The following is a 25,717-nucleotide window of genomic DNA, read 5'->3' on the forward strand; positions in this document are numbered from 1 at the left end:
GCTTCACCATGTCAGCATGGAAGGAATGGTTCATTCATTCCCTCAGAGCCAGCTGAGGTGAAGACAACCATGAGGGAAAGGTGAGGACACCACTGACAGGATGTAGCAAGGAGTTCTTTTTTTAGAGAAAGAATCTGGAGGGTCCAAAGAAAGTCCTGTGTCCTTATTTGTGTTCTGCTTCTGTGCAATAGCTACAAAGCGCAGGGCACTCACGTGTTCAGGCTGCCGTAGATGCTGCTTCCCGTGCGAGCTGTGAACACCTTGCTGAGCATGAGCTGGGGAGGGGAGCTGGGGACAAGGAGGGAAGATGTCAGTCAGAAACAGTGCCAAGACAGGCTCTGCCTCCCATTTCACAGCCCTCCAGATTTTATTGACCTTAACACGACAAAACAGCCTTTTATTTCAAAAATGACATCAGACTGACTTCAAAGCAAACACAGAAATGCATTTTACTCTACACTTGTGCCATTCAATTCACTGTTTATCAGCACTAAGGAGTGAGTCTTCTGAAAACACCTGCAGCAAACAGTTAATCTTACCGGATCTGATGAATTTTCAATGTGGAGCCCTTGTAGCTCATGGCCACAGAGCCAAACATCATCTCTCCAAGCATGTTGGCATCTGAGGAGCACCGAGAACCCTGCAAAAATTCAAATCCACCAACATTTGGGTAGAAGCATTTTAGAGGCATGCTTCTACTAAGGCAACACACAAGAGAGAAAATCTTCCTTATTTAAAAGATAAATATGTAAAATATCTTGCTGGAACACTGTTGAACATGCAAATTTGAACAGTTCAATCAATCAGTCAATAAACAGTTTAATGCCAACAGAGAAAGTGATCTTCACACTGGCTGTGAGCTCAACCACTAAAATCATGCAACAAACCAAACCCACCTAGGTGAGAGGAAGCAGACCCAATGACACTGAGCCAGGGGACTGAACTTTTAAGAATGTGTTAACACTGAATTCAGCTCACTGAATTAAGCCTAAACCTTGTTCCTGCTTGACAAGAAGAATCAGCAGTTCATTGGAGATGTTAGACTTTGCAATGGAACCAAATTGGACCAATGTTTACTTGACAAAGACTGATTCATAACTTATCATGGATGATATTTTATATGGGATGAATCTCTCCCTGGTGCTTCTGTGATGGCACCAGAAAAGAGCTGCAGCATCATGATGCCAGGCTAAAGTGCAATTCCTGCTTCTCTGGGGGCAGGAGCTTGCTGTAAGGCACACAGGCTAAATACCAAGGAGCAAAGTCACTATACTGCATCACTGGCTAGGGCAAATTCTGCAAACAAAACCCTAAAATTAAAAAATTACTCAGGGCAATCAACTGGAGACAACTGCTCGGCAGACAGACTTCTCATTTGTCATTTTCAATGACTGTGATTACTGCCCCTTTGTCCAGGGCTGTTTCACCTCCAGGTCAGCAGAGTGTAAGTGCTGGGTCTCCACTTGTGCCTTGCCCTGAATAATTTAAAATGTGGTGATCACTCACTAACAGAGCTCAGCCAGCTCTCAGGTGAGGAGGTTTGGCACTGTGGAAAAGAGCAACATGTTTCAGTCCAAGTGTGTGGTAGCACGTAAATTACTCCATTCCCTGGCGTAATCCTTCTAAAAGACCCCTTAAACCCCTGCTGGAAGATGCTCAGTGCATCTCCATATTCCTCATGCAAGCTCTGAACAACCAGCACCCTGAGTAACCATGTATTCTACACAGGACTGAAATACAGAATGACAGAATGGTTTGGGTTGGAAGGGACCTGGGAGCTCATCCAGTTCCACCCCCTGCCATGGGCAGGGACACCTTCCACTAGCCCAGGCTGCTCCAAGCCCAGTCCAGCCTGCCCTTGAACATTGCCAGGGGCAGGGCAGCCACAGCTTCTCTGGGCAACCTGTGCCAGTGTCAGACAGTGAGCCTGGAGCACAACCAAGGACAGGGTGTCCCCACCACAGACCCCTACTGGGAGCAAGAACAGCCGTGAACATCCCACTCAGTGTTCCTGCTCACACCAGCCCACAGAACAAGGGCAGGAACAAGGAAATGCTCATCAGCCAAAAGGCAGCACACAACATTTCTCAATTTTTAGTTTTTTTCAATCACTCTCAGTTAAGCTGATGATACTTTTAACAGCCATACTTTTAACCTGTGAAATCTATCCCTGCAAGGAGAGAGGGGATGACTGAAAGCAGAAACTACAACTGTAAAAATGAGGGTATAACTCCAAGCTTTCTAGGTGTTCAATGACAGGGCAAAAGCTGATCATTAGCTGGGCCTCAGTGAAATTTCCATCTCTGCCTCCCAGGACATCCCACTGCTCAGGTGCACTGCAGGCAGTACTGGAAAAGCTAGAATTTAAAACCAGTCAGTATGAACCAGCAGCTCCAAGGAAATCTCAGCATAGATGTTAATGACTCCAGGAAATAACAGGTTTGCCAGCATCACAAAATCCTGTCTTAAGAATACTGCAAATTACTACAGCCTCACGCTATGATTGTTGATTTTAAATCCGTTGCAGATCTCCAAATGAAGGACACAATTCTGATTAAATGTCAAGCTCTTGATGGTGGGCTTTGATTTCAGCTTTCTGCTGTTGTGAAAATATCATTCTAAAGCTCAGTAAAAATACTTTAAGTATTGATTTTCTTTGTCAAACAGACAACTTAAAGTGAAAATCAGCTGCTTTCAAATTTAATTATAGGGGTTTCCCTTTCCTCTGAAAGACAGTCAAGCCCTGCTGAAGGCAGAGTGTGACAAGATGAGCCCATGGCCAGTTCAATCTGGCATTCCCTCTACAATTAATAACAGTAATTTTACCATGCATAACCAAAGACACATATTTCATGCATTTAGCATGGAAACACTGTTACAGCTCAACTCTTTGGGCCTCTAATGCTGCAAAATACAGGTCACTCAAGACCAAAGCAGAGTACAACCAGCTGGGGAAGGGGGTTAAATACTCAAACTCAAACAAAAAGTAGCCAAGCAGCATCTGTCAAAAAGGGCACAACCTGGAGCACTGACAGCCTGGACACAAAACAACTCCTCAGGTCACAATTTAGAGCTCCCATAAAAACTGATCATAAAATACCCACAAAGTGTTTGTGATTGCACATTAGCATATTAGAGGTGGTAACATCTGCATGATTTGGAAATTACATTTCTAAACATATTTACAGTTTTTAATACTCCCTTTACTGTATATATTGTCTTGTCAATAACTAAGTGTATCTGTAAATTAAAAAGCCAATAAGGAAATAAGTGTTAAATATGGGACATAATTACAAATATGGAAGCCTGGAACAAATCCTCTGTATTTCACCTTGCAATTAAAGTTGTTCACATATAATCAAAGTGTATTTAAACAAGAAAACATAAAGCAGTATTTTAAAAATCCCACAGTATTATATTATTTGAACTTCCATTTTATAGCCTTACAAAAAACAAACAAGAGAACTTATAAATACTGCAAATCCACTAAGTAACCTCTGAGGTTACAGACACAGCAGTTAGAACATAGGAAATGCCAGGCTGAGTGAAGTCTGGACAAACTTACTCTCACTCCTCTGCATACCCAATACTAAATTTTATTGCACATTGAAGAATTCTTGTATTTTTGTCTCCCTGCTCACGTGCTGGGGAAGCCTGGAAGGAGTCTGATGAATGCAGTAGACAGTTCACAATAAATATGCTGTGGAAGACCAACTTCAGCTGAAAGTATGTGGCACAGTCACACAGCCACTGAGATTTCAATTCAACTCAGTAACATTTTGAGTGAGTGACACACATGAGGAAATGGGAACTTCAAAAGGAAAACTTTCCACAGCTTTAAAATACACCCTCTCATGCCAAACACTAGAATTTATTTTCTTTAGTAACATTGAGCATTGTTTGCATAGAGCCTGCTCTGGAGGAGAGCCAGTTTCTGGGTAGTGGGGGGCATGGTTTTTCTTGGGCACACAGTGCACAAAGGAGGTTGCTTTGTGCTGGAAGGGAGCTGCTGACAGAAACGTCTCTTCCTTTCATAACCGCAGTTAAATGCCCTGCCAGGAAGGGAGGAACGGAAAACAGATCTTCAGCCACCTTACCCAAGCTGTGGAAAAGAGTGTGATGAGACAGAGAAAACAAGAATACACAGCTTGCCAAATATAGCAGGAGTTAACGTGACAGTAGGAAAGTCAGCACTGGAAGCTTCTTCATTTCTATCTATGGGAGATTAAGACATCAGTAGTATTGTACTCCAGAGCAGGTTGTGGAGATAGCAGCTTCCCTCAAACACACAATTACTTCATTACAAAGAGTGAAAAGGGCTTAGCTCTATTTTAGAGTGGCTTAATATAAAACACTTGTGATCTGTGGAAGGAGAGATGACAAAAATATATCCGTGTCAGATGACTCTAGCTACTCTCATGGCCAAAATCTCTTATATAAAATGGAACTCAAGTGCACCGAATCCCTTAAAAAGCTGTTACACAGACCATCCCTACAGACAATGCGTGTCTCTGTTATTTCCCTGGCATTTGACAATGAAATAGACTATTTCATCTACACCAAGATATTTGTGCCTAGTCTGATCACACCAAATGAGTGTTATCACCTGCATCACAAAAATGGAACAAATGCCCTGGAGAAATCGCTGCCATTCAAGACATCCCAAGAGAACCAGCTGGTTGGTTTTAGACTTGATAACACCCAAAGCTACAGTGTAAAACACTCCTGAGTCATATCCAGTATTTTGGTTCTGACTGAAAACTGCTCTCCACTGCCAGCCTCTCGTTTCAAGTATTTAAAACAGTTGTGCCTCACCTGCTGTTAGCATTTGACATGCGTTACAGAGGAAAAAAAAAAACAGACTCACCTGGTATTTTGGGCATTGCTCTTTTGGATCAGAGAATGAGGAGGATGAATTGATTGAACTATCCAAGGAAGAAGAGCTGTCTCCTCCAGGCTTTAGTTGGCAGCATTTCCCAAAAACTCTCACTTGAGCATCACTGCAGAGTTTCTGAAATAAAGACCACACATGTGACACATGTGACTAAGACCCATGAGCTGAAATCACTGTTAGTGTCATTGTCTTTACCTGTTTAAGTAAGATATTTAACAGCTGAAAGGCTCATGCCCCAGGAAACAGGTAATAGAACATATAATCATATCTCTTGCAGCCTGGCTGTCCAAAGGAAAGCTGAGCACTTTTATTTCCAGTTAGCCAGAAGCCAACAGGTCACTACAACTCCATCTTCCTAAGCAGACTTTTCTAGACCCAGGAGAGAGAGGGTGGCACCAAAACACTTAAAGGAAAGATGGCAATGTCCACCTTACTCCCTGCGCCTGCCAGAGTGGAGATGCCACAGGAGTGTAAGCAGCACACAGGAAGGAGCAGCTCACCATTAATTATCAAGCAAGAATAACACAGAATTCAGAAGATTCATGTTACAAGGGCAAGTGGAGAGTAAAGATCCTGTTTTTCACAGATCTCTCCCTAGCTGTGTCTAAGCCCCCTAGTCTTTCTCAAGAGTGGCACAGAGGTGACACATTCCTTATGTTTTTTGTATGAGGGAATTGTGAGGCTGAAAATGGACAACGCTGAAAAAAACAGTGCTACAGAGAAGGCAGAAAAGATTTGCAAAATTATAGAGAATCAATTGAAAAGGTAAATTCTGATAGAGATTCAAACAGAAAGCAGAGCAGTGCAGAGAGTTTAGAGGGCCTAGATGGAGCTGGAACTGATGTACAGGATGGGCAGGATCTGAGTCCACTCTACACAGAGAATTATTAATCACTGGCATGGGAGATGCTTCACTATGTTTCATTCACTATTTAAAAGCATTTGTGATTTCCATTGAGAATCCCAGCATCCCGAGCAGAATCAGCACCCACCAAGTTAATGCAGTTTACACAGCACTGGCATTGCCAACCCTCTTCACCTAAAGATCTCAATGTATTTTTCACACACTCGTTACACTTCAGCACACCCCCGTAAGGTTGGCATTATTTACATCTGCTGGTAGGCAGCACTAGGAGACATAAATAGTCTACACTGCTCAAAATTCCACACTAACTCTGCCCTAAGACTTCCTTAATTACCATTTCCTACACAATCACCAAACCAGTAAGAGCAAGCTGGAAGCAAACCCTGCTGAAAGCAAGGTTTAAGGGACAGATGGGAACACAGAAGTGCTGTTATATGTCACAGCTTCATCTCTGAACTCACAGCTCCCTGCCACAAGCTTTCCCTTCATCCAAAAACATGACCATGTCTCAACTTCTAAGAAAAAGGCATAAAGAAAAGTGTGAAATAGCCAAGGCACACATTAGTAACTCCAGGACTGCTCAATAATCAGCAATAGCTGTTTGAAAAGATGACTGGCATTACTGCTGTGGTGGGATGGGAGTCCCATGCCTCTGTCCTAAAGTGTCCAGGTTACTTTTTTAGGGACAGGTGACTTAAATTTGGCCCTAACTGTGGGTGAGGTTCAGCAAAGCAGCTGAAAACGGCCAGGATTATAAAGCCCCACGTGGCAGCCTCCACCGCTGCTCCCTCAGAGAGCTGCTGCCACAGAAAGCCTCAAGGAAAAATGTGCAGAGGAATTAGTAACTCAGTGACAGAGGGGAGGGAAGCGTTCACTTTCCCCAGCCCTGTCAGCTTTCCTGACACACAGCAGTGTCCTCTCCTTTCCACACAGTGGAGAGCTCGTTGAAATTCTGCAATATGTAGATTTGCTAATGGCTGCTGAGGATCTGTGGCTTGAGCACAGTGCACAATGGCTGGAACATGTGAACGATCATCATATGACTTCAGTAGGAGCTTGTGAACTAGAATTGCATTTTATCTCTGACACAAACAACAATGTCCTAGGCTAGGCAAGCATCATGTGATAAAACCACATACAATCCACAGGGTTACAGCAGCTTTTGCAGGCAAACCACATTTCAGCTTGCATTTTCCATCAGATGTTGAAAGTTCCTTCTAAAATGTTACAATTATAACTAAACTTCCTTGAGACTGTAGAAATGCACTTACTGACTTTTCAAGAGAAAATAAACTCCTGTGCATTAAAAAGAATAGGCTGAGTTTGCAAATCAATTACTTTTACATAATTTCTTCTCATTATCACTGCATTTTTCTGCACAGCAGCTTTTTCCCAGATCCACTGGGTGGTCGGGTAACTTGCAGTAATAGTTGCCTAATTTAAATAGCAAACCAGGAAAATGGCTGTTTGGTCTTTGCAGTGGAGTTTAATGAACCAAAACTCCTGCAAGGAGTCTTTAAATGAGGTCAGAATCTTTCAGCTCCCACTTTTCAGAACCTTGTGAACAGTAAATCCCTCCTAAAATGCAAATCACTGATGAATTTTGGTGTTTGCTCTTTCACAGATTTAGCATGTGTTTAAGATGAACTCCTTGGACAATGAGATCAAGTACTTGCAGTGACTCTCTCCTCTGCAATTTCTGACTTCAAATGTCAATGAAATTTTAGATGCTACAAATCTCAAGACATTATCCATCAAAGGAGTGGGATTACTTGCATTCCCACATAATATTCCAAAGATATTCAAGCCAGGCTTCCAAAAATAAAAAAGTAACCTCATTATTTAAGAACTGTACAAGGCAATGTTTTAAAGCTGTGAATTTTCTTCCCAATTAGACACCATTGCATCAAATCCACTCCCTGGGCAGGGTGGTGCTGAGCGCTCTGAAATGCCCATTTTTGCTGGAGAGCAGAACATCTGCTGGAAGGATGCCGTGGGCAGCTCTGCTCCTGGCTGCCACCCTGCTCTCCCTGCTGGGGTCACACTCTGTTCCCTCCCTGCCAGCTCACTGCAGATACCACCCAGCTCCAAAGACTTCTGGCAGTCCCAGTTCTGACATTAGAGGTCATCGCTTGCTGAAAGTCTTGGAGACCTATCAGGTAGTTCTGAAGAAAACTTAAAGTAAAATGTCTTTATAGGGTACAAGGTACAAAGTAATTTTCTTCCTCAGTTCCTCTTCTGGAGTCTCTTTTCTCCACATCTGTCAGCAAAGACTTTTATCTCTTTGACACAAACTCTATTCTTCTCAGCAAGTGGGAAAAACATGCCCAGTGCTGTGAATAGGAAGAGGAATTTCTGCTGGGCAGGTTTTGCTTTGGGGATAACAAGAAAGTTGAAAGGAGTCTGGTGTGTTGAACTAAATCAGAGTCTGTGTAGGTGTGTTAGGGCTGTGAGTGACTGACAGAAGGGAAAAGAAATGTCATCATATGCTTTACTCTTTTTTACCTCTCTGCAACAGCAGGCGCTCAAATACCACTGCGATGGCAGTGATAGAGAAATCTCCATTTCCAAGCAAAGTTGCTACTCTTCAAGAGCTCTGTTCCTCACTTTCAAAACAGGCTTTCCAGAATAAAAAATATTTCAAAACAGGCAAATAACTCTTTTGCTGTATTAGTATGAGTTGGTCTGTATGTGCAATGAAATGTATGTATCCACCTAACACATGGGAGTAACCTGAATAGGCACTCATTTCTCCCTTTCAAGTGCTCGTGTAAAAATCCAGATATATTTCTTAAACTGCAGCTGCCAAGTGCTGCAATTTTCCTTTATTTCTAGAGCTGTCGAGTTCCTCTGTTACTCAGAGGTGAGTGAAAGAAGTCAAGACAACCCCATGCTCCCTTACTCCACTAGTATTTTTCCATGTCTGTTTAGAGAGAATAAGCTGAGCTAAGAAGGTGGGACTTGATCTCTGTGCTTACAGCTTTATCCATCTGCTCTGCTCCGCTCACTGGAAACCTGTCCTGAGAGCCAGACAGAGTCCAGAGTCTCCATTTCACACAACTCACCTAAAAGCAAAAGGCTCACTATCCAATTACTAATCCCTCAAAGCAATTTGCTGTTCAACATTTATCCAGTGCTGAAGTCTATCAGAACATGTGGCTAATCCCGGCTTGGTTCAAGCAGCATGCCATTTCTCTACTTTGGGATAAATATGACATTCAGAGTAAAAGAAATTGCTGCTGAAGGAGATCAAGTATCATATGACCTTTCAGTGAAATTATTCAAAGATAAAGACAACTAGTGGAAGAGGTGAACTTTCCGTTCTCCAAACTGAGCTTCACTAATGCACCTCTACATCTCAAATTCTGTACCCCAGGTCTCTCATTTCTTCAGAAAACCAAAACAAATGCTATTTCTGAAAACATTCTTCTGCCTCTGGGTCTTGGCAACAAGTCACTGCCCTTGTCTGACTCTTTGTCTTTCCCGCTTTCCTACCACATGCCCAAACTCTAGATCTCTGCTCAGCACAGTGCAGTTTGGTCCTTCCTTTTTTTCCTCCCTTCTTTTTCTCATGGTCTCTTGACACCCCCCGCCCCACCTTCCTCCCTGTACTGCAAACCTTCCTGTAGGCTGATCTGCAAACTCAGGAAATCTTTTAGCTCTCACATGTCCCATCAGCACCTCTGTCCAGCCAGATCCCCAGAGTTAACCACCATCTTATCATAAATCCCCACCGGACAAAACAGAAAGGAAAATGAGCATTAAAATGAGAGAGTTAATCCTTGTTTCACTTTGCTTGCTCCAAGGGAAGCCATGGTCCAAGGTTCCCCTTTTCAGCTTCTTCTTTACTTCACTCCCTACTCCTCCCTCGTGGCACCATTCCTGTGGCATTCTTATCCCAATCCATTACCAGCCCTTGGAGGCAAACTCCTCATACTTCAGCTGGCCTTTGCACACTGGCAGTTATGGGGACATAATTCCTGCACCACACAGTAAAACACAAGCCAGCCTTAGCATGAGCTGAGTATGGATGCAGTGTCAAGGTTGGGAAGCCAACCAAGCACAGGGAAAGGCAGAGCTGAGGCTGACAGCCTGGCACTGGCTGGGCCACCTGGCTGCTGCACCTTAAGCAAGAGAAGGAGCTGCTTGTTGTGCTGATTTGAAATTCAAAGGAGGCCTGGTGTCACAGAGTTTTTTGTTCACACACAGCTCCTGGCTTGGGAACTCCCTATAGCCCAGGGCACAGGGAGGAGAGCGGGGCTGATGGCACCTGGGAGCAGAGAGCAGGAGAGGAGGTGTCAGAGCAAAAGGAGCAGAGGAGCACAGAACAGAGTCTAACAGCAGAAAGCAGTCATAGGTTGTAACATTATCACCTGCACATCAAGTAACACAGTCTCATTAGAAATGAGATACTCACTGCTAAGAGGAATGAAAAAAATAACTCTCTAGAGGAAACAGTGGTGCAAACCCACAAGCTTGCCCATAGAAGTTCTTTGATGCCCAAAAATCCAAGGGATGTGGATGCTTGGGTGGGGACAGAGGCTGTTCAGTAAAGCCATCTGTAATGCCTCTTCTCATACCACACGCTGCCCTGGTGCATTCAGTGTGCAAATGGCTGTTCTGATGCATTTGCTCATGACCTAGTGCCACAGGGCTGGAAGGGGCAGCAGCCACTCTCTTTCTGGGATACCCTGGCAGAACTCACACACACAATTTTCTGGAGCTCGAGAGACAGCAGCCTTTCCCCTCTGCTTCCAGAGCCCAGCTGATCAATAGCCCATCCCCTGGAAAGCTGGGGAAGGACCTTTCCTGCTTAGCACCAAAAAAGGTATAGGACTCACAAAGGGGATCTCTCTGCCTCCCACATGCAAAGTGCCCACAGCTGCCTGAGGCAGATCTGCGCCTGGCACAGCCTTGGGCCAACATTCCCGGTGTGGGGAATAGCAGCCAGCCCTCCTCGTCACCAGGCTGCTGCTCAGCTTCCCCAGCCACGTTTAACTCTAGCAAGGCTGGGGAAATCTCTTCTCTGGAGCGATTAGAATATTGTAGTGGCCACGCTGCAAACTCTTGACTGCCTTCAGTGTCCTGCTGTGCAAAACCCTCCCCAAATTCTTCTCTACTTAATATTTACCTTTACTGAAGACATGAAGAGGCTGAATGAATATCCAATGAAAACAAAAGGTCCTTATTTGTGTTATAGCCACATTTCCCTCACGGGTAAGATGAACCTAGTAATGCTTTACAAATGAGAGACCAGCTTGGTGTGAACACAAACTCAGCAGTTTTCACTGATCAAAAATCCAGAGCTTACTGTTTTATTTCTTGAAACATCTGTGTCTGCAAAGATTTTCTCTGATGCTCCTTAAATTTTATGACCACACTCTCCCTTACAGAATTCAAATGACTGAGCCATGTTCAACCTTGGCCCACCACACACAGCTTTAAATATATGTAGGGATTATACATATAAAACAGACTAAAATACATCTCACCTTGCAGGCATACAACTCTTAAATTATAATTGCTTTCATCTCTGATAAACAACAGAAAGTGGGAACTGAAGAGCACAGCACCATAAAGCAAAGTGAAATCCTCTTGATTCTCTGTGTTAGACTGCTTTGACTTGAACCAGAACACTCTAGCCACTGCCAGGCACTCTTCCAAATGTCTTCCCAGTGTTCTTTGTAGATCCAGTGGTCTAAATCACATTAGGAAATGGGGGATGAGGGGGAAGAGATGCAGAAAGCCTTGCACAAAAAGTGGGGTGCTGAACAGATACCCTTTCAGAACAGAGAGTGCCCAGCCCACACACGGCTGGCTGCAAAAGGGCAAGAGTGCCTTGGAATGTGCTTAGAGCCAAGATCTGGCTTTGTATAGGCAGGGTGTGTCTTTGCTAATGAAAATCATGATAAAGAGTGAAAGAAAGGAACAATGCAATTCCTTGAAAACGGCCAGTACATCCTGCTCACTGCACAAACCCACACTGAGCTCACATCAAGCCCAGCCTCTCTTGCATGTTTTTACCTGCAAACTTTTGTTTTATGAGAAAAGTTTTGCCTGACATGACATTATCTGAATGCTGAAAGCAGGTACATGGCAAGCAAATATATCAATATGTCGTCCTTTAAAGAACCCTAATACCATGAAAAACAAATGTATCAAGTTCCTAGAGATGACTTCTGGGTATTTGAAATGCCCTGGAAAGAGTTTTTCTCCACTAGTCTCATGTGGAGATGGGGACTACAGCTGTTTCCCATCCTCTTAGCAAAGAAAAAGGGAAGATTAATATGGAACCATATCAGCTCCATTATCAGCCATTTTTCCTGTTGCTGTTGAGATGCCACAGTCAATGAGCTTTCTGAAGTAACCCTAAACAGTGAAGTTTGCAAGTTCAGTGGGCAAGTACACATCTATCTTAAAGAGGTTTTAGACTTTCAAGAAATTAATTTAAATCTGGCAAGAGGATTTATACTGCATGTTATTTTTATTAATGAAGTAATAGCAATAAGCACAGCCAGCATACCAATAAACCACTTCTAAAGACCTCCTGTCTTTAAAAACCTGTTTTCCTGGCAAGAACATCAGGAAGAACAGGAAGTAATAGAACCATTCTTACAAGTTTAAATAAAAAAGAAAGATGCAGTTTTTTAACATCTTATGAAACTTGCTTTATTTCACAAATTCTCGATAAAAACTAGGAAATTGGGATCTTGATTCATGGCTATAAAAGCACTGGAGTAAGCAATGGAGAAGCCTGGAAGTTTGTGCCTGGTAAGACACAGATCCAGAGGTTTGGATACTGGACACAGCACTTGAGACCAGGCTTAAGAGCATCAGGCTGGCAACAGGCTGAAAGGATTTGGAAAGCTGGATGAAAAATCTTCCTGCTGTACTCCAATACCCAACAGGAAAGCCAGGGCTTGGGGGTAACATGTTATTTTGTGTACCCCTGCTTACAGAAGGACCTCCGTAAGTCCTATAGGTAAAAGCAGCTGGAATCATTAATTTCAATTCACACCGTGCTTTCTGCTTGCAGAACTTAAAATGATTTGTGAATGTTTTTAGAAATGTGAAAAGGAAGTTCAAAGCAGCAAAATAAGTTGTCCAGCCTCATACCACCACTTTCAGTAGCACTGTGGCCAGAAATTAATCTTCTGTCCAGAGCCCTTAGAAGGAAGTATCCCCATCTGACCGCATCCATTTCGGTTTCAATTAATAGATTACCATGCAAATCATGCCAAAAGGAAAAACAGAGTTTTCAAGTAACTTTGTGTGAAAAAACTGTCAGCAAAGCATACAAACAACAACTGACAAAGTTAAGCAACAAGGACACAAGAGAACACAGGGCTGGGGGCTCCTTCTGACTAAGAATGCAGACCCCACCACGGCACAAAACTAGATCAATAAATCCCAGTTCAGACCCTATTTCAACCCCCAGCATTGCTTGCTGCAGCCCCAGGAAGAAATCCTTCTCACTGAAAGAGCAGAAAGTAGATAAATCCCAGAATAACGAGATCACTATAGTATTTAAAGCTGGTAAAAGTGAAACCACTGAAGCCTGAATAATTTGCAACTTAACAGGCATTTAAATATAGCCCTGCCCATATAACCAATGTTTAAATGTCAATGTGAATAAAACAGAATGCATGCAATTTATCCATTTGGTCCTTTGAAGAAATACAACTATAAACATGTAAATTAGCAAAATACTCACCGACACTGAAACATCCTCTATTTTTCTTTTAGCACTGGAATCAAATAAGACATTCCTGCCCCTTCTTTCGCAGTCCTGATAGACGATCAGTCGGATCTGACTTGGGTCAAACTCCGGCAAAGGCCAGCTTTAATTGAAAAAGAAAAGAGCAGAAGGATCAATTACCACAACTCTTTATTGCACTGCTCTTTTTACATTATCTGTATATACAACTTGATTAAAACAGAGTCCAGCAAATTCAATGCCATTTCATCAAACCCTTTGATCCTGTAGCCAGAACTCTGGCCTTTGTTTTCTTTTCTTTCCCCTACATGTGCCCAAATTACACTGTCATAAAGTGCACCAATCCTCTACAACAGCACAAAATTATGCCTGCAGCATTAATAGATCTTGTGCTCTGTCTTGTGATGTTTTCTTCAAGTTCCAGCTATCTAGAATCAATGCCATAGAACTTAGCTTTTGTGTTTAAAGACACAAAAAACCCCAAGATGAACAATCACAGGGTGGTTTGAGAGAACCACCTGGTTCTCTCCACATAAGCCACTGTGACTCAAGGGCATGGTCAGCAAACCATACAAAGCAGTCCTAACACACCTACTCCCAAACTGGTTTCCAAGGGAAGGCGCTTTCCTGAAGCCTCAGAACCTTCCCTATATGCCACTACTCCAGAGGATATCTCACACGGAGAACTTGCAGGGACTAGGCTTGGAAACCATTCCATAATCTTCTCTTCTTTAAGGGTGCTTTGTAGTCACTAGCTTAAATTTTCATTTTAAAAAGCCAGCCACCACTTTAAAGCCCAGCAAGCATTGTCATCCATTGGCTTGGGAATCCATTTTCACTGACACCATCTCAATTCTTGGAAGATAGGAAACAAGATACCTGCTGTATCCATGAAACCACCAGGGATCATCTTTCAGCTACTTTACAAGCCATTTCCTAGATCAAGTGAAATTCTGTCTTCCTTATTCTTGGCTTTTAGGCAAGCAGTGCTGGCATGAACTTGAAGAAGCCAGAAACAAGGCACTGGAACTTTCCAGCCATTAATGAAGGATACAGATTCCCAATTTGCATGAGCTGTACATGTATTTCAGCAAAAAGGTACCCATAACATGGGTTAAACGTGGCATGTTAGACTCCAAGACTACAGTAAAATTTCCTCTCCTCTAACTCAGCACCCAAAGGGTTTCCTGCTCTGCACCCACACTTTATGTGATCAACAAGTTCTGTAACAGCAGAAAATCCATTTGACCACCAAAGCCATCATCACCTATCAGAAGCTTTTAAGGTTGCTCAGTATAGGTACACAAGTTTTACAGCTAGTGTAGCACCAAATGAGGTGAAACTAAGCACCAAGACATACAGTTACCCACTCTCCTGAGATGTAATCTATTTCCTAATCTGCCCATCCCCACCATTTAGCAACAAGAGAGAAAAACAGAAGCTGCAGAGAAGATGGTGTGCAACAGATGTCCAAATCAGCTTATTACAAGAAAGAAAACCTTGAGCAACTTGAGCTGAAACAACTTCATGTCTAGATTTGGGGGCAAGGAGCCATGCACCATCTCATGTGGGCACCTAAAGCCAAGTGTCATCCGCAGCATGAAATGCCCACACGAAGTGCAGACACCAAACGGAGCAAATTCTTCACCAAAACCCAAGCACAGTGACAAACTTAGAGCCAAGCTCACACTTACTGGAGGCTCTCCTAATTAACCCCATCTTGCATTTCAGAAAATGTAAGAAAACAAAGCCCCTAGTATGACACATGCCTGGAGTGTTACTAACTGAGAGGCACAAAAGGCACTAGAGCTGGGGATGGTAATTGCTAAGAGCATGACTTTGGCTAGAAGTGAGGAGGACCACTGGATAAACTGGTTTCCTGGAAGAACGGCCTCCATATATTAAAGTGAAATCAGTTGAAGTCCAGAAACAAACATTTTTTTGGTGGAACTGTGGTTTCTGTAAAGAAACTGTGTGACAATAACAATGACTTGCTTGCCAAAAGGGTGCTATTGCTTGCTCCACCCTTGCAACGCGTTTGAATTTCCTTCAGACTCAGACAAAAGCATGTCTTCCATTACCTAGTACTTTTGATATTTGACTTTGAAATTACTGGCAAAGAAGGCAGTAGTTGTTCCAGATCTTAGGAAAGTCTACTTATAAAAAGCTCCAAGAGCAGATTACACACTAAGAGGAGAGAAAGCTAAATATAAAACTCTTGCTGTATTCAGAAACATATTTGATGAAAGTAACAAGAGCTTGTTTACTTCTCAGCTTCTTCACATGACATTTTAACTTTCTCTAGACAAGCATTTAGTAGCTATTATCCATCATAATTTGTGATAATTCCAAAGAAGCGCTATCTCTGTTACATAATAGCATCCTTAAGCACATTTCAGCCTTGCAAAAACATTCCCTGGCAATAGCGGGCCACTTCCCAAACCAGAAGAGCCTTTCAGAGAGCTGGGGGAAAGTTCATTCAGACAGACAGTAAACAGAAGGCAGCCTGGCACCTCCAACTCACCCCCACCAGCGAGGGGGAAGCAGGACACAGAGCTTTGCTTTTGTTGTTAGCAGATTTAAAATACCGTTAAGCTTGATATCTGAATAGATTATCCCCAGAAACATAAAATTCCTGCATGCAAGAGGCATTCTCAAAACAAACATAACAGGGCAGCACTCCAGCGCTCCTCTTCAGACAGATGAAAACTGACCTAGATCTTCTGAATATAATTAGTTCTGTTTATAAATGGAAACTAACTTTGACATTTAACTGATGTTTTCTTGAGATTCCTACAGGAAAACCAGGAGACGTAGAATCAAATGTTCTAGCAATGATAATGAAAGGTGAGATTCCATTTTCCACACTGCTCTGGAAATGACAGTTTCTTAATGAGGACTTTTTCCCCCATGACCTATCGCCACTCTTTGATCTTTCCTTGAAACTGATTAGATCTAAAGAAAAACCCAGGACAAAAAACCCGTAAGAACCACCACCAAGAAAACCCCAAATACCTTTCACCAGCAGAAGTATTTGTGACTTTGCCACAAAGTGCTGTGAGCTCGGGCATGGAGCAAGAGAAAAATTGGTGACAAATTCCTTCTGAGCAGGACACTGCTCCTGTGGAGATCTCCACTACACAAGTTGGGATTCCTCTAGAATGAGATGTTCAAAAATACCTATATGGAGTGGAAATCTGTTGATGTATAAATGCTGCATGGGATGTTTTAGAAACAAAACCCAGCTCTCACACTATGACAGACTGTTGAGGTTGGAAGGGTCTTCTGGAGGGCATCTGATCCAATGCCCCTGCACAGACACTCATGCAAGTACAGAGTGCAAAAGAAAAGGAATTATTTGGGAGAGAAAGGGAAAACTCCACATCATTAATGATGGAATTATTAGAAACTAGCAATAATGAGACCAAGATCTGAAAAGTGGTATTTTAATGCATATTCACACTTACTGTTGTTCAGCTCTTCCCTTTTTTCATCCTTTCTGCTTTTCTGCCTTTTTTACCTTCCATCACAAGGAATATCACCTGTAGCTTACATTTACAAATCCTTTTCATGCTTCCTGACACCTCTACTATAGAGATTCATAGCAATCCAGAATTCCAACTGCTCTCTAAGGATGAATTTTCTTGTGTTCCTGGAGTTTATTACCACCATCAGGGTTTCTCAGCAAGAACTGAATGGCTGTAAATTGGTATTATTTCACTGTGCAAGTTTTAATAGATGACACAACAGACACAGAAATCCTTTGTTACCACTCCAACAACTAAAACACAGGATTTTCCCCTGTAATTGAAGCCCAGTACATTCCTTCCTCCTCATTCCCACCTAGAAAATGAACACCACTTCTTCATTTCATTAAAAGTTTCGCTTAGTATTATCTTCCCCCCTGGCTGAGACTACTTTTAAAACTGTTTATATTAACATGGCTTAGATAGTATCTGGTTACTTTTTAATAAAAACAGATACTTTAGAAATCTTAAAGTAAAGCAACTGAAGCAAAATGATCAAGACATTAAGCAGGTAGGAACTGGAAAAGAGTTTTCTAAAAAATAAGGTTGCTCAAAACCAGAATAGGACTAAAAAGTAAGTTGAAATTATCAGTCAAACTATTGTTTTCCTACATCATGTTACCCATAGTTATAAAAATTGCCTGGTGATGAATCACTTGGAACTATTTTTAAATGCATCTACGCAAATGATATTTATAGTTTATGCCAGCTTATCTGTTCTGCATGGTTTACATGTTAGCACCTTTTTAAAGGGTGACAGAACAGCCTGGCAGAGCAGACGGGCCCACCTTGTCCCATGTTCCCCTCGCAGGCTCTGGCAGAAGGAAACCTCTTCCTTCACTCCTGCTAGGTGAGCATCAGAACAGAGGCACAGGGTTCCAGAGCTTATCTCCAGCACCTGCAGATGATTCTCCAGATATAATCCTTGTTGCAGTGGTGCTTAGACCCAGCCAACTTCTACTACACAAGCCTCTGACAGAGGCTGCGTCTGTCACGAAGAGCTAACATGGTAAATACGAGACTGTTCCACTGAGTGCACTGGGATTTCAGATACAGCCACATCAAAGCACACTCACCTGTACCTGTACAGCCCAATATACAGGATCCTGCAGTTACTTTGCTACAAAGAGCAATCAAATCCAGAAGGAAAATGGTCCTTGCCTAGTTCAACCATCCTATCATACTCCTCTCAGCCCCGAGATGCCTTTTCCCTTCTCCTGCCCAGACCGAATACCCTTCTCCAGCCCAAACACCTCTGCAGATTCCTATTACCTGTGATTAGATTTTTTTCTTTTGGCTTTGAGAAGATACAACAGAAGTTGAGTATATAGGATTAATAGGGAGGGTCTTCTACGTACTTTAATAGCTTCTTACTGCATTTCAGTAATTCACTTACTATTTGACAAAACAGCTGCACAGACCATTCTCAAAGATCACAACTAATTTGGAAACAATGAAAACAGAACTGTAATGTGTATTAATGATCCTTGCAGCTTTGGAAGACCATCCCCTCTCAGAGGCATGGGCAGGTTATTTATTTCTTTAACAACAGCACCCGAAACACAGAAGGACTTTCTCAGGATTCACAAGACAAGGATGATCCAGGCTGCATGGCTGATTTGCAAAGCTGGCATTTCAAGAGAGAGATGCTGTTTAAGTGCTGGTGACATAACACAACCATAAGGCTGCAAGGAGGAAGAAAGTTCCCTAAAGCAGAGAAACTACAGGGCGTATACTTAGAAAAAATTTTGCAAGACATTTGTCTTTACAAGAGCTGAGGTCATGTCAGGGCTGTGTGAGTGTGGTGGTGAGCACTTGCTGATTCTGCACAGAAAAGCAGCGCTGGTGCCTCGGCCAGGGCAGGCAGGGAGCCCTCGAGGCTGGATTGCGAAGGAGCCCCGGGTGACTCTGCCCTCTGCCACGGTGACCTCAGCTGGGCTTTCACAGAAGTCACAGGACCTGGGTTCTGGGTAGCATGGAAGAATAGACAGATGGTGGATCATCTCAGGGACAAGTACCCTTGACTGCTTGCAGTGGTGACATGGGCGTGTCCCATGGAAATAATGTTTCTTTAAAATACAAAAAAATAAATCCAAGCCCCCTGCTTCTCATCTCTCGAAAGAGGATGACATGTCCACAGGCACTGCAGCACTGTGGAGGTCAGCTGCCTGCTCCATTTCTAAGTCAGCCTCATTATTTACCAGCTTAGCAATGCTCACCTGGAATAGATGCACTTCTTGAGCTCCAGGAAACTTGTGCTGCTTATACTAAGTACATATTGTACACCAGGAACAAAGTACATCAGCCAGGTATTTCACAGGTATAACAAACTTGGACCTGAACCTCAACTGCCTGCCAAGCTCCTTGGCTCTGTCCAATTCTTTATCTGTATATGAAGCTGACTTTAGTTTGTTTTCATTTTTTCTCCCTTCTAATGAGAGTCACTTGACTCTCATTAAGATACCTGGTTTATACTCTAAAGTCTAACACATGAGCCAGATGCTTTTCCACAAGCAAAAAGACGTAACACTGACAGGTTAGGTACAGCCTAGTCAACACAGTAATCATAATCTGGAGTGTTATACTGAAAATAAACTGGTGGGAAGATTTTGTTAAAGCTGTGTAGTATGTTGAATAACTTCTCAATTCACACACCTTGCAGAATTTACAACCACTGTCAATAAATTCTTAAAATATTTTTGGGACTACTTCACTTATGCCATTTCAAAAAGAACCTGTTCAGGTTTTAGCTGATTTAGGTACATGTATGCATGCAAAATATATGCACACACACACACAAGTTTCATGCTCTCTTGAATTATGTTTTAATTAAAACCACACACAAATGAGACACAGCTCCTTTCAGTTAAATTCACTAGCACTGAACAAAATTACATTATTCAAGCAGACTGCACCTCCCTTTGCAAAGTTACAAGATAGAATCAATTCAGGCAAAAAAAATATGCGTCCTTTAGCATAAAATCATAGTAAGAATCATAAAAAAAATAAGTCTCTAGAGGATTCACATCTCTGGAAAATACGTACTTTCATCACAGGGAAAATAATAAGCTTTAAAATAATTAAAATTATCTCGAGAACTGTGCAGTGACCATACCTGGGAAGCATCTTTGTCCCCCGAGCAGTTCCACTTTTGAAAATCCCTATAAACTCCTGTTGTGCCTGGCTGCCAACTCAGGTTAATAATAGCAATGAGCCATATTCATCCAAAACCACAAGACTGTCAGGTGACATATCAAGAGGTCTGAATTTAACTCAAACAAAAGACTCTCCATGCTGCAATGCAAAGCCTTAATCCTAGCAACAGGAGCACAGAAACCACCTTAAGGACAGCAGTGTCGGGGTTTGCACCCGGCTGCGTTTGCGCTGCCCCGCAGTTTCATAACCCAAATGCTGCCCCACAATTCTGCACAGCCTGGGATTTCTGCTCGAGGAAAGAGCGCCCGTCTTGCCCGCTCCTTCGCCTCTTCCAGGGCTTGCTGCAGAGAAGATCAGTGCAATTCAGGGGGAAGCCAAGCGCTGCCCTGGCAGCGCCGGCCCGGACCCGTCAGTGCCATCCATCCTCCGCCGCGCTCCCGGCTCCGTCTCATGACCGAGCCCCCGGGCAGCGCCGAGCCGCGGCCGCCGGGCGTTCAGCCCGCTCTCCGAGGAGCGGGGGGGCGAAGCACGGCGGGCTCCCCGCAGCCGGCACCCCCGGCCCGCACATTCCTGGCAGCGGCGGGACGCTCCCGGCGGAGGCCGGGCGCGCGGGCGGCCGAGCCCGCGCTGGCAGCCATCATGTGACACAGCTGTCACCGCGGGCCACCTGCGCCCGCCAGCCCCGCGGCACCAGCCCTCCCTCCGCAGCGCCTTCGGAGCGCTCCTCCGGCCAGGACCTCGAGGGGAAGGCAACGAGGAGCCCCCGGCCGCCCCCGCTCGCTGCTGCCTCTGCGGCGCGACTCCCGCATCCCCTCCCCGCTCCGAACAAAGAGCGCTCTGTGTGCCCAGCGAGGGCTCATTAATGTTACACGGGAAGAAGAGGGCATATGCAAGACAATTGGATGGCTATAGACGGGGGGAAAAAATTAAATACGCAAAATAATGCGCTGAAAGAAAACCCGACCAAGTCGGGTGGCTGTAAACAAGGTTTCCTGATTGTGCTCCGGCGGTAAGCCGGGTCATGCCAGGAAGGGTACCCAGACATCCCAACAGCAAAGCGCGTTCTAACCAACACTGAAAGTTTGTTACATAGTTCTTTGCTATTTATCTCTAAACTGTGGGGGAGGAACGAGACAGATAGACAGGGAAGCAAAGAAGGAATTGGGCGTTCAAAAATGCAATGCACATTAAAAGCCATCTAATCTTGTCACAGGCATGGGAGGGGCTAATCACTCATACTATTAATTCTTTATGATCTTTGGATAAAACTCAAGTAATACATCGAGGCAGAAGGCTACAGCATCATAGTTCCTACTTTTTTTCCCCCCAGTGTCTGAAAACCTACAAGTTTTGCCAATATTTTTAATACATAAGTAGCAAAAATAGATTTATCATCAGGATCTCCTGTTCCACAGCATCCCACAACCCAATGCTATTGATGGTTCCCCTGTATCACAGAGTGGGTGAACTGGTGCACCTGTTCATGGACTTTGGTTCCAAGAACCATACAATCCCAAGAGGACAGATGTTGCTTGTCCTCTGGAATGGATTCCAAAGCAGAACACAAAGCTCCCTGTTCTGCTACACATCTCATGGGTTAAGTTCAGGGAGAAATCCTTAACCTCTTGCCACTACAATAGTTTTGTTGCTGTTTTATAGGACGGTAATATTTTTATGTTTGGTGCCAGACAAGTGTTTTGACACAAAAGCAGCAAAACTAAAGAGAGATAAAACCATTATCTTTTGTTACCATGCTTTACAGGAAGTTTCTCATTTAGAAATGAAGAATTGAGGCCCTGATGCTACAAACACATACATTACAGACTTGGCTTTTCATATGACTAGTGCCAGGAAATTCAATGGAATTACAAGAGCAAAACTGGGTATGTGCTGGTTACAGGACCCGTGCCTTAAGCCCAAATCTTGCCTTTAAAGCTTAAAATGCCAAGCTTTAGGAGACAAAAGCAGTAACATCTGACCACTCCTAGCTACCTTCTTGATCTAGTGAAGGAATGTGCAGCGCACAGTAACTTCCTTTACCTGAGTGGCAAAGGCACCATTCTCTAAAGGTTACTGATGTCAAAAGTGACCTTTTTTTCTTAGACATGCAATGCTGAGAAGTGCCTCATATTATGTAAACATTTATTTACAGGAGTAACATCTAAGGTTTCCATTTTACCTCAGGGTAACCTGATGCGTATTAAAAGAAGTGCTCTGAAAGCTGACCCAGCCTCCATCCAACAACTGACCAGGAAAAATATTGGAAGGAATTTCTCTGCAAATAGAGACAGACTCAACTTGTACAGAGAGGAAACAGTGCTTTAGCCAGATCAGTGAATATTTATTGCTTGAGGAAAGAATTCAGATATTCAATGTTTGTTTATACACACTGTCACCACTCCCATATCCAAGAAAACACTGGAGCATCTTTAACATGAGATATGTACCATCCTCTTCTCTAGGTGTATATCCAGGCCTCTCTTTGAAAGGGTGAAGGCTTTCCTTTTATTTGTGTCTAAAATTTGAGCTTGAAAAACAAAGCTGGTAATATTACCCTGTTTCAGAAAAACAGTCAAGTTCAAAAAACTGAAGTTATCAAAATCTCCTGCGATAGCCCATCACCTGCCGGGGAGATATTTCAGTATCCATGCACACCCACCCAGCTTCAGATGGGAAAGATGTGTGTGATGGTGTTCAACCACACCCAGCAGCCCAGAGCCCAGTGGACCCTCTGCAGAGCCCCATGCCCAGCTGGGGCTGAGGCATGTTCTGAAACAGACAGAAGCCAAAACAACCCTCAAAACCAAACAGCACCAAAAATAACCATTCTCTTCACTGCAGACAAAGGCGTTTCTGAAAATACTTAAAACTAATGCAAAGGCTCATATGAACCTTTTGGGTATAAATCATCTGATTTTAAACCAAGCAGACATCATAGTTTGCTCCAACCACAATCTAAAGAGTAATTAAATAATTAATTTTTGGTCTTCACTGCCTTAACAAGTTTTTTCAGTCTTTCTTCTAAAGGAAGGCTTCCCTCACACATGCTGTAAACGCACACAACAAAGAGCCAGTGAGTGAGCCAAGAAAATTTATTGCTTAGTAATGCACAAAGGTAGGAGCTGGAAGCCACACTAGACGAAAAGAGAGAAAACCAATTAGGATTTTATTTGAAATCTGACTAGAAATACTTGGATACCATTTCTCTACAAAACACTTGCCTCGCTAGGAATACCAGTGAGCTAGACTTCTAAACAAATGTGCTTTCTGTGCATTTTTGTATCCCTGCAAAAAAAAAAAAAATTCTCACTGCTGGAGAGGAAGATGCAGATGTTAAAGCATGAACCTTCCATATATACTTGGAGCATACACAAACCTGCACACACAAACATAAGCCCAGCCAAAGGTCAGCAAGAGCCCAAATGATGAGAAAGATCACTGCAAACAGCCCTCAGGAGTTTCAAAACCTGGGCCCTCTATTCTTTAAAGGAAAACTGATTGTTAAATGCTGAAAAAAGTGCTTTTGATATGAGATTAAAAAAAAAAATACACAAGTTTATAAACTCTCCATACACAGGATTCTCACTACCAGCACAAGGTCTCATGACTGGAATAAACTGTCTCTACCAGCATTGTAAAGGAGCATCAGCAACTACAAATCTGCCTATGAGCATTCTTGGAGGGTAGAACATGAAACAATTATCTCTCTTTTAAGAACATGGAGACCTCAGCAGATTGACTATCCACTGCTGTAATTTTTCACATCATGGTAAGAACACTGAAAATAAAAATAACTATCAAAGTAAAAATCTGATGCATGGTTAGGCTACTGAAACATTGGTGTTCATTTTGTATCACATTTCCAGTCGCAATCTACTATAAGACACCAAACAAACCTCCATAATACCAACTGGTACTGCAAGACAACAGGGCATTTTCCCCCTGCCAAACAGTTATTTTATTGTGCACACTCGGGTGTGCAGAGCAGACTCTTCTGCTGTAGCTAGTAAAAATGAAGTGTAAATAGCTCAGTGTTGTGTGCGTCTAATGAAAAGTTGGGAAGAAAAAAAGTTGCAATTATTATACAAATTGCTTTTGATGAACAGAGTTGGAAATAGGATAATTGTTGGAAATAAAGACTCTCCTAAATCATCCAGAATTATGTAATGCAGCAGAGGGTTATGGGGGGCAGTCTGTCTTCCCTCCTTTATGCTGTGCAGTTCTGGAGATGTCACAAGAGGTTCAACAATCCTTAAGTCCACACACAAAACTAACTTGACAAAACAAAATCAAGCTCACAAGCTCGGATTTACCAACTGCAAAGTTTGCTTAGGGAACTTAATGGCGAGTTGATGGTTTTTATTTTGGAAACTGTGACTATTAATAGATGAGACAATGAGGAGAAAAGACAAATGAGATTTGAGGTTGACTGCAAGACCTCTCCTATTATGAAAATGAAGACATCTTAGAGGAATCACTAAGGCTCCACTATTGTTATCAATGCTAATATTAATAATAATAAATCCTTGAAAGATTTCTGATGGAATAAGGGTACTTTGGCTGAATACTCCTCACATTTTCAATTTTTTAACAGACAAATATTGAATTCCCTGTATTTATCTTCAGCTTAGAGTGTCTTTAAGGCTTTTATGTTCAAGCTCTTCTCAGAAACCATAGGGACTATGGCAGTTTTATTCTTTTTGCACTGCTGAAAACTGAGATTTTCAATATATTACTTCAGGAGACATTAAAAGAAAAGCTGCAAGGTGCATAACCGACCTGCCAGTGTGCTCTAGCTATGCCTGACATGTCAGCTGATTCTTGCAACAAACAAACACATCTAAATAGGCTTTTTTTTTTTAATCAGACAGATACATCTAAAAATAAATACATTTTTAAAGGCTAAAAGACTAGGATGTAAACAGCTGCAATTTTTTTACGTCATGCTTTTTAACCTGTGAGCTTACCAGAGTGTGTGATGCTGTGCCAAGGGTGCCAGGATATAGTGGGTCCCTACCAGAGCCTGCTTTTTCCACCTTGAAACCCCCTGGCCTGGCTGCAAGCAGCCAGATACCTCCAGCCTGGAGATGCCACTCCATGGAGTGCCCAAACCACTGGTACCTCCAGTGCCAGCACGAGAGCCACCAAACCTCCAGCTGCAGACATGCACCTGCTGCACAGCCCTGCGCGCGACCCGCGAGCCTCTGCTGCGCCGGGCTGCAGGGAGACATCTGCTTATGCTGATTAAAACATCCTGCAGTACTTGTTTTGTGAGTTTTATAAGGGGAAAAAATATGGCCTTGGTGGTGAAAGTCATCCGGTGCAGCAGCAGCAAAGGCAGCATGGGGCTTGGAGCATTCCTTGGCTGTAAGCCACGGTCCTGTAATTGATTAAGGTGGCTGTGCTTGTGACCGAGTGATAATTGAGAGCCTAATAAATCTCCACACAAGTATTTGTCACTCAGAGATGGAAAGCAATTGTTATGGACCTTCATAACGAGCCACAAGTGGTAAAATTACAGCTAATATTAAAAATACCAAGAAAGCCCACAGATCACT

At 42.9% G+C, this 25,717-nt stretch overlaps 1 protein-coding gene across 5 annotated transcripts in view; it reads right to left on the reverse strand.

Moving 5' to 3' along the window:
* FNIP1 (folliculin interacting protein 1) overlaps nucleotides 1-25,717 on the reverse strand; it is a 64,874-nt gene that overhangs the window by 23,925 nt on the left and 15,232 nt on the right. For 3 of the 5 annotated variants that reach the window (XR_005952145.1, XM_041397924.1, XM_041397920.1), the window contains exons 2-5: nucleotides 13,474-13,600; nucleotides 4,868-5,011; nucleotides 540-640; nucleotides 214-288 (exon numbers count right to left, since the gene is read on the reverse strand). Coding sequence is in view for 4 of the 5 variants with exons in the window: in XM_041397924.1 (XP_041253858.1) it covers nucleotides 214-288; nucleotides 540-640; nucleotides 4,868-5,011; nucleotides 13,474-13,600 (447 nt within the window). In the remaining variant the exon portion in view is untranslated. Of the gene's footprint in view, nucleotides 1-213; nucleotides 289-539; nucleotides 641-4,867; nucleotides 5,012-13,473; nucleotides 13,601-17,745; nucleotides 17,817-20,118; nucleotides 20,294-25,717 lie in introns of those variants that run through there. The other 2 variants (XM_041397922.1, XM_041397921.1) reach the window with 2 other exon arrangements.

This window comes from Onychostruthus taczanowskii, unplaced genomic scaffold (genome assembly GCF_017590055.1).
Source record: "Onychostruthus taczanowskii isolate IOZ18803 unplaced genomic scaffold, ASM1759005v1 scaffold14, whole genome shotgun sequence".
Taxonomy (NCBI): domain Eukaryota; kingdom Metazoa; phylum Chordata; class Aves; order Passeriformes; family Passeridae; genus Onychostruthus; species Onychostruthus taczanowskii.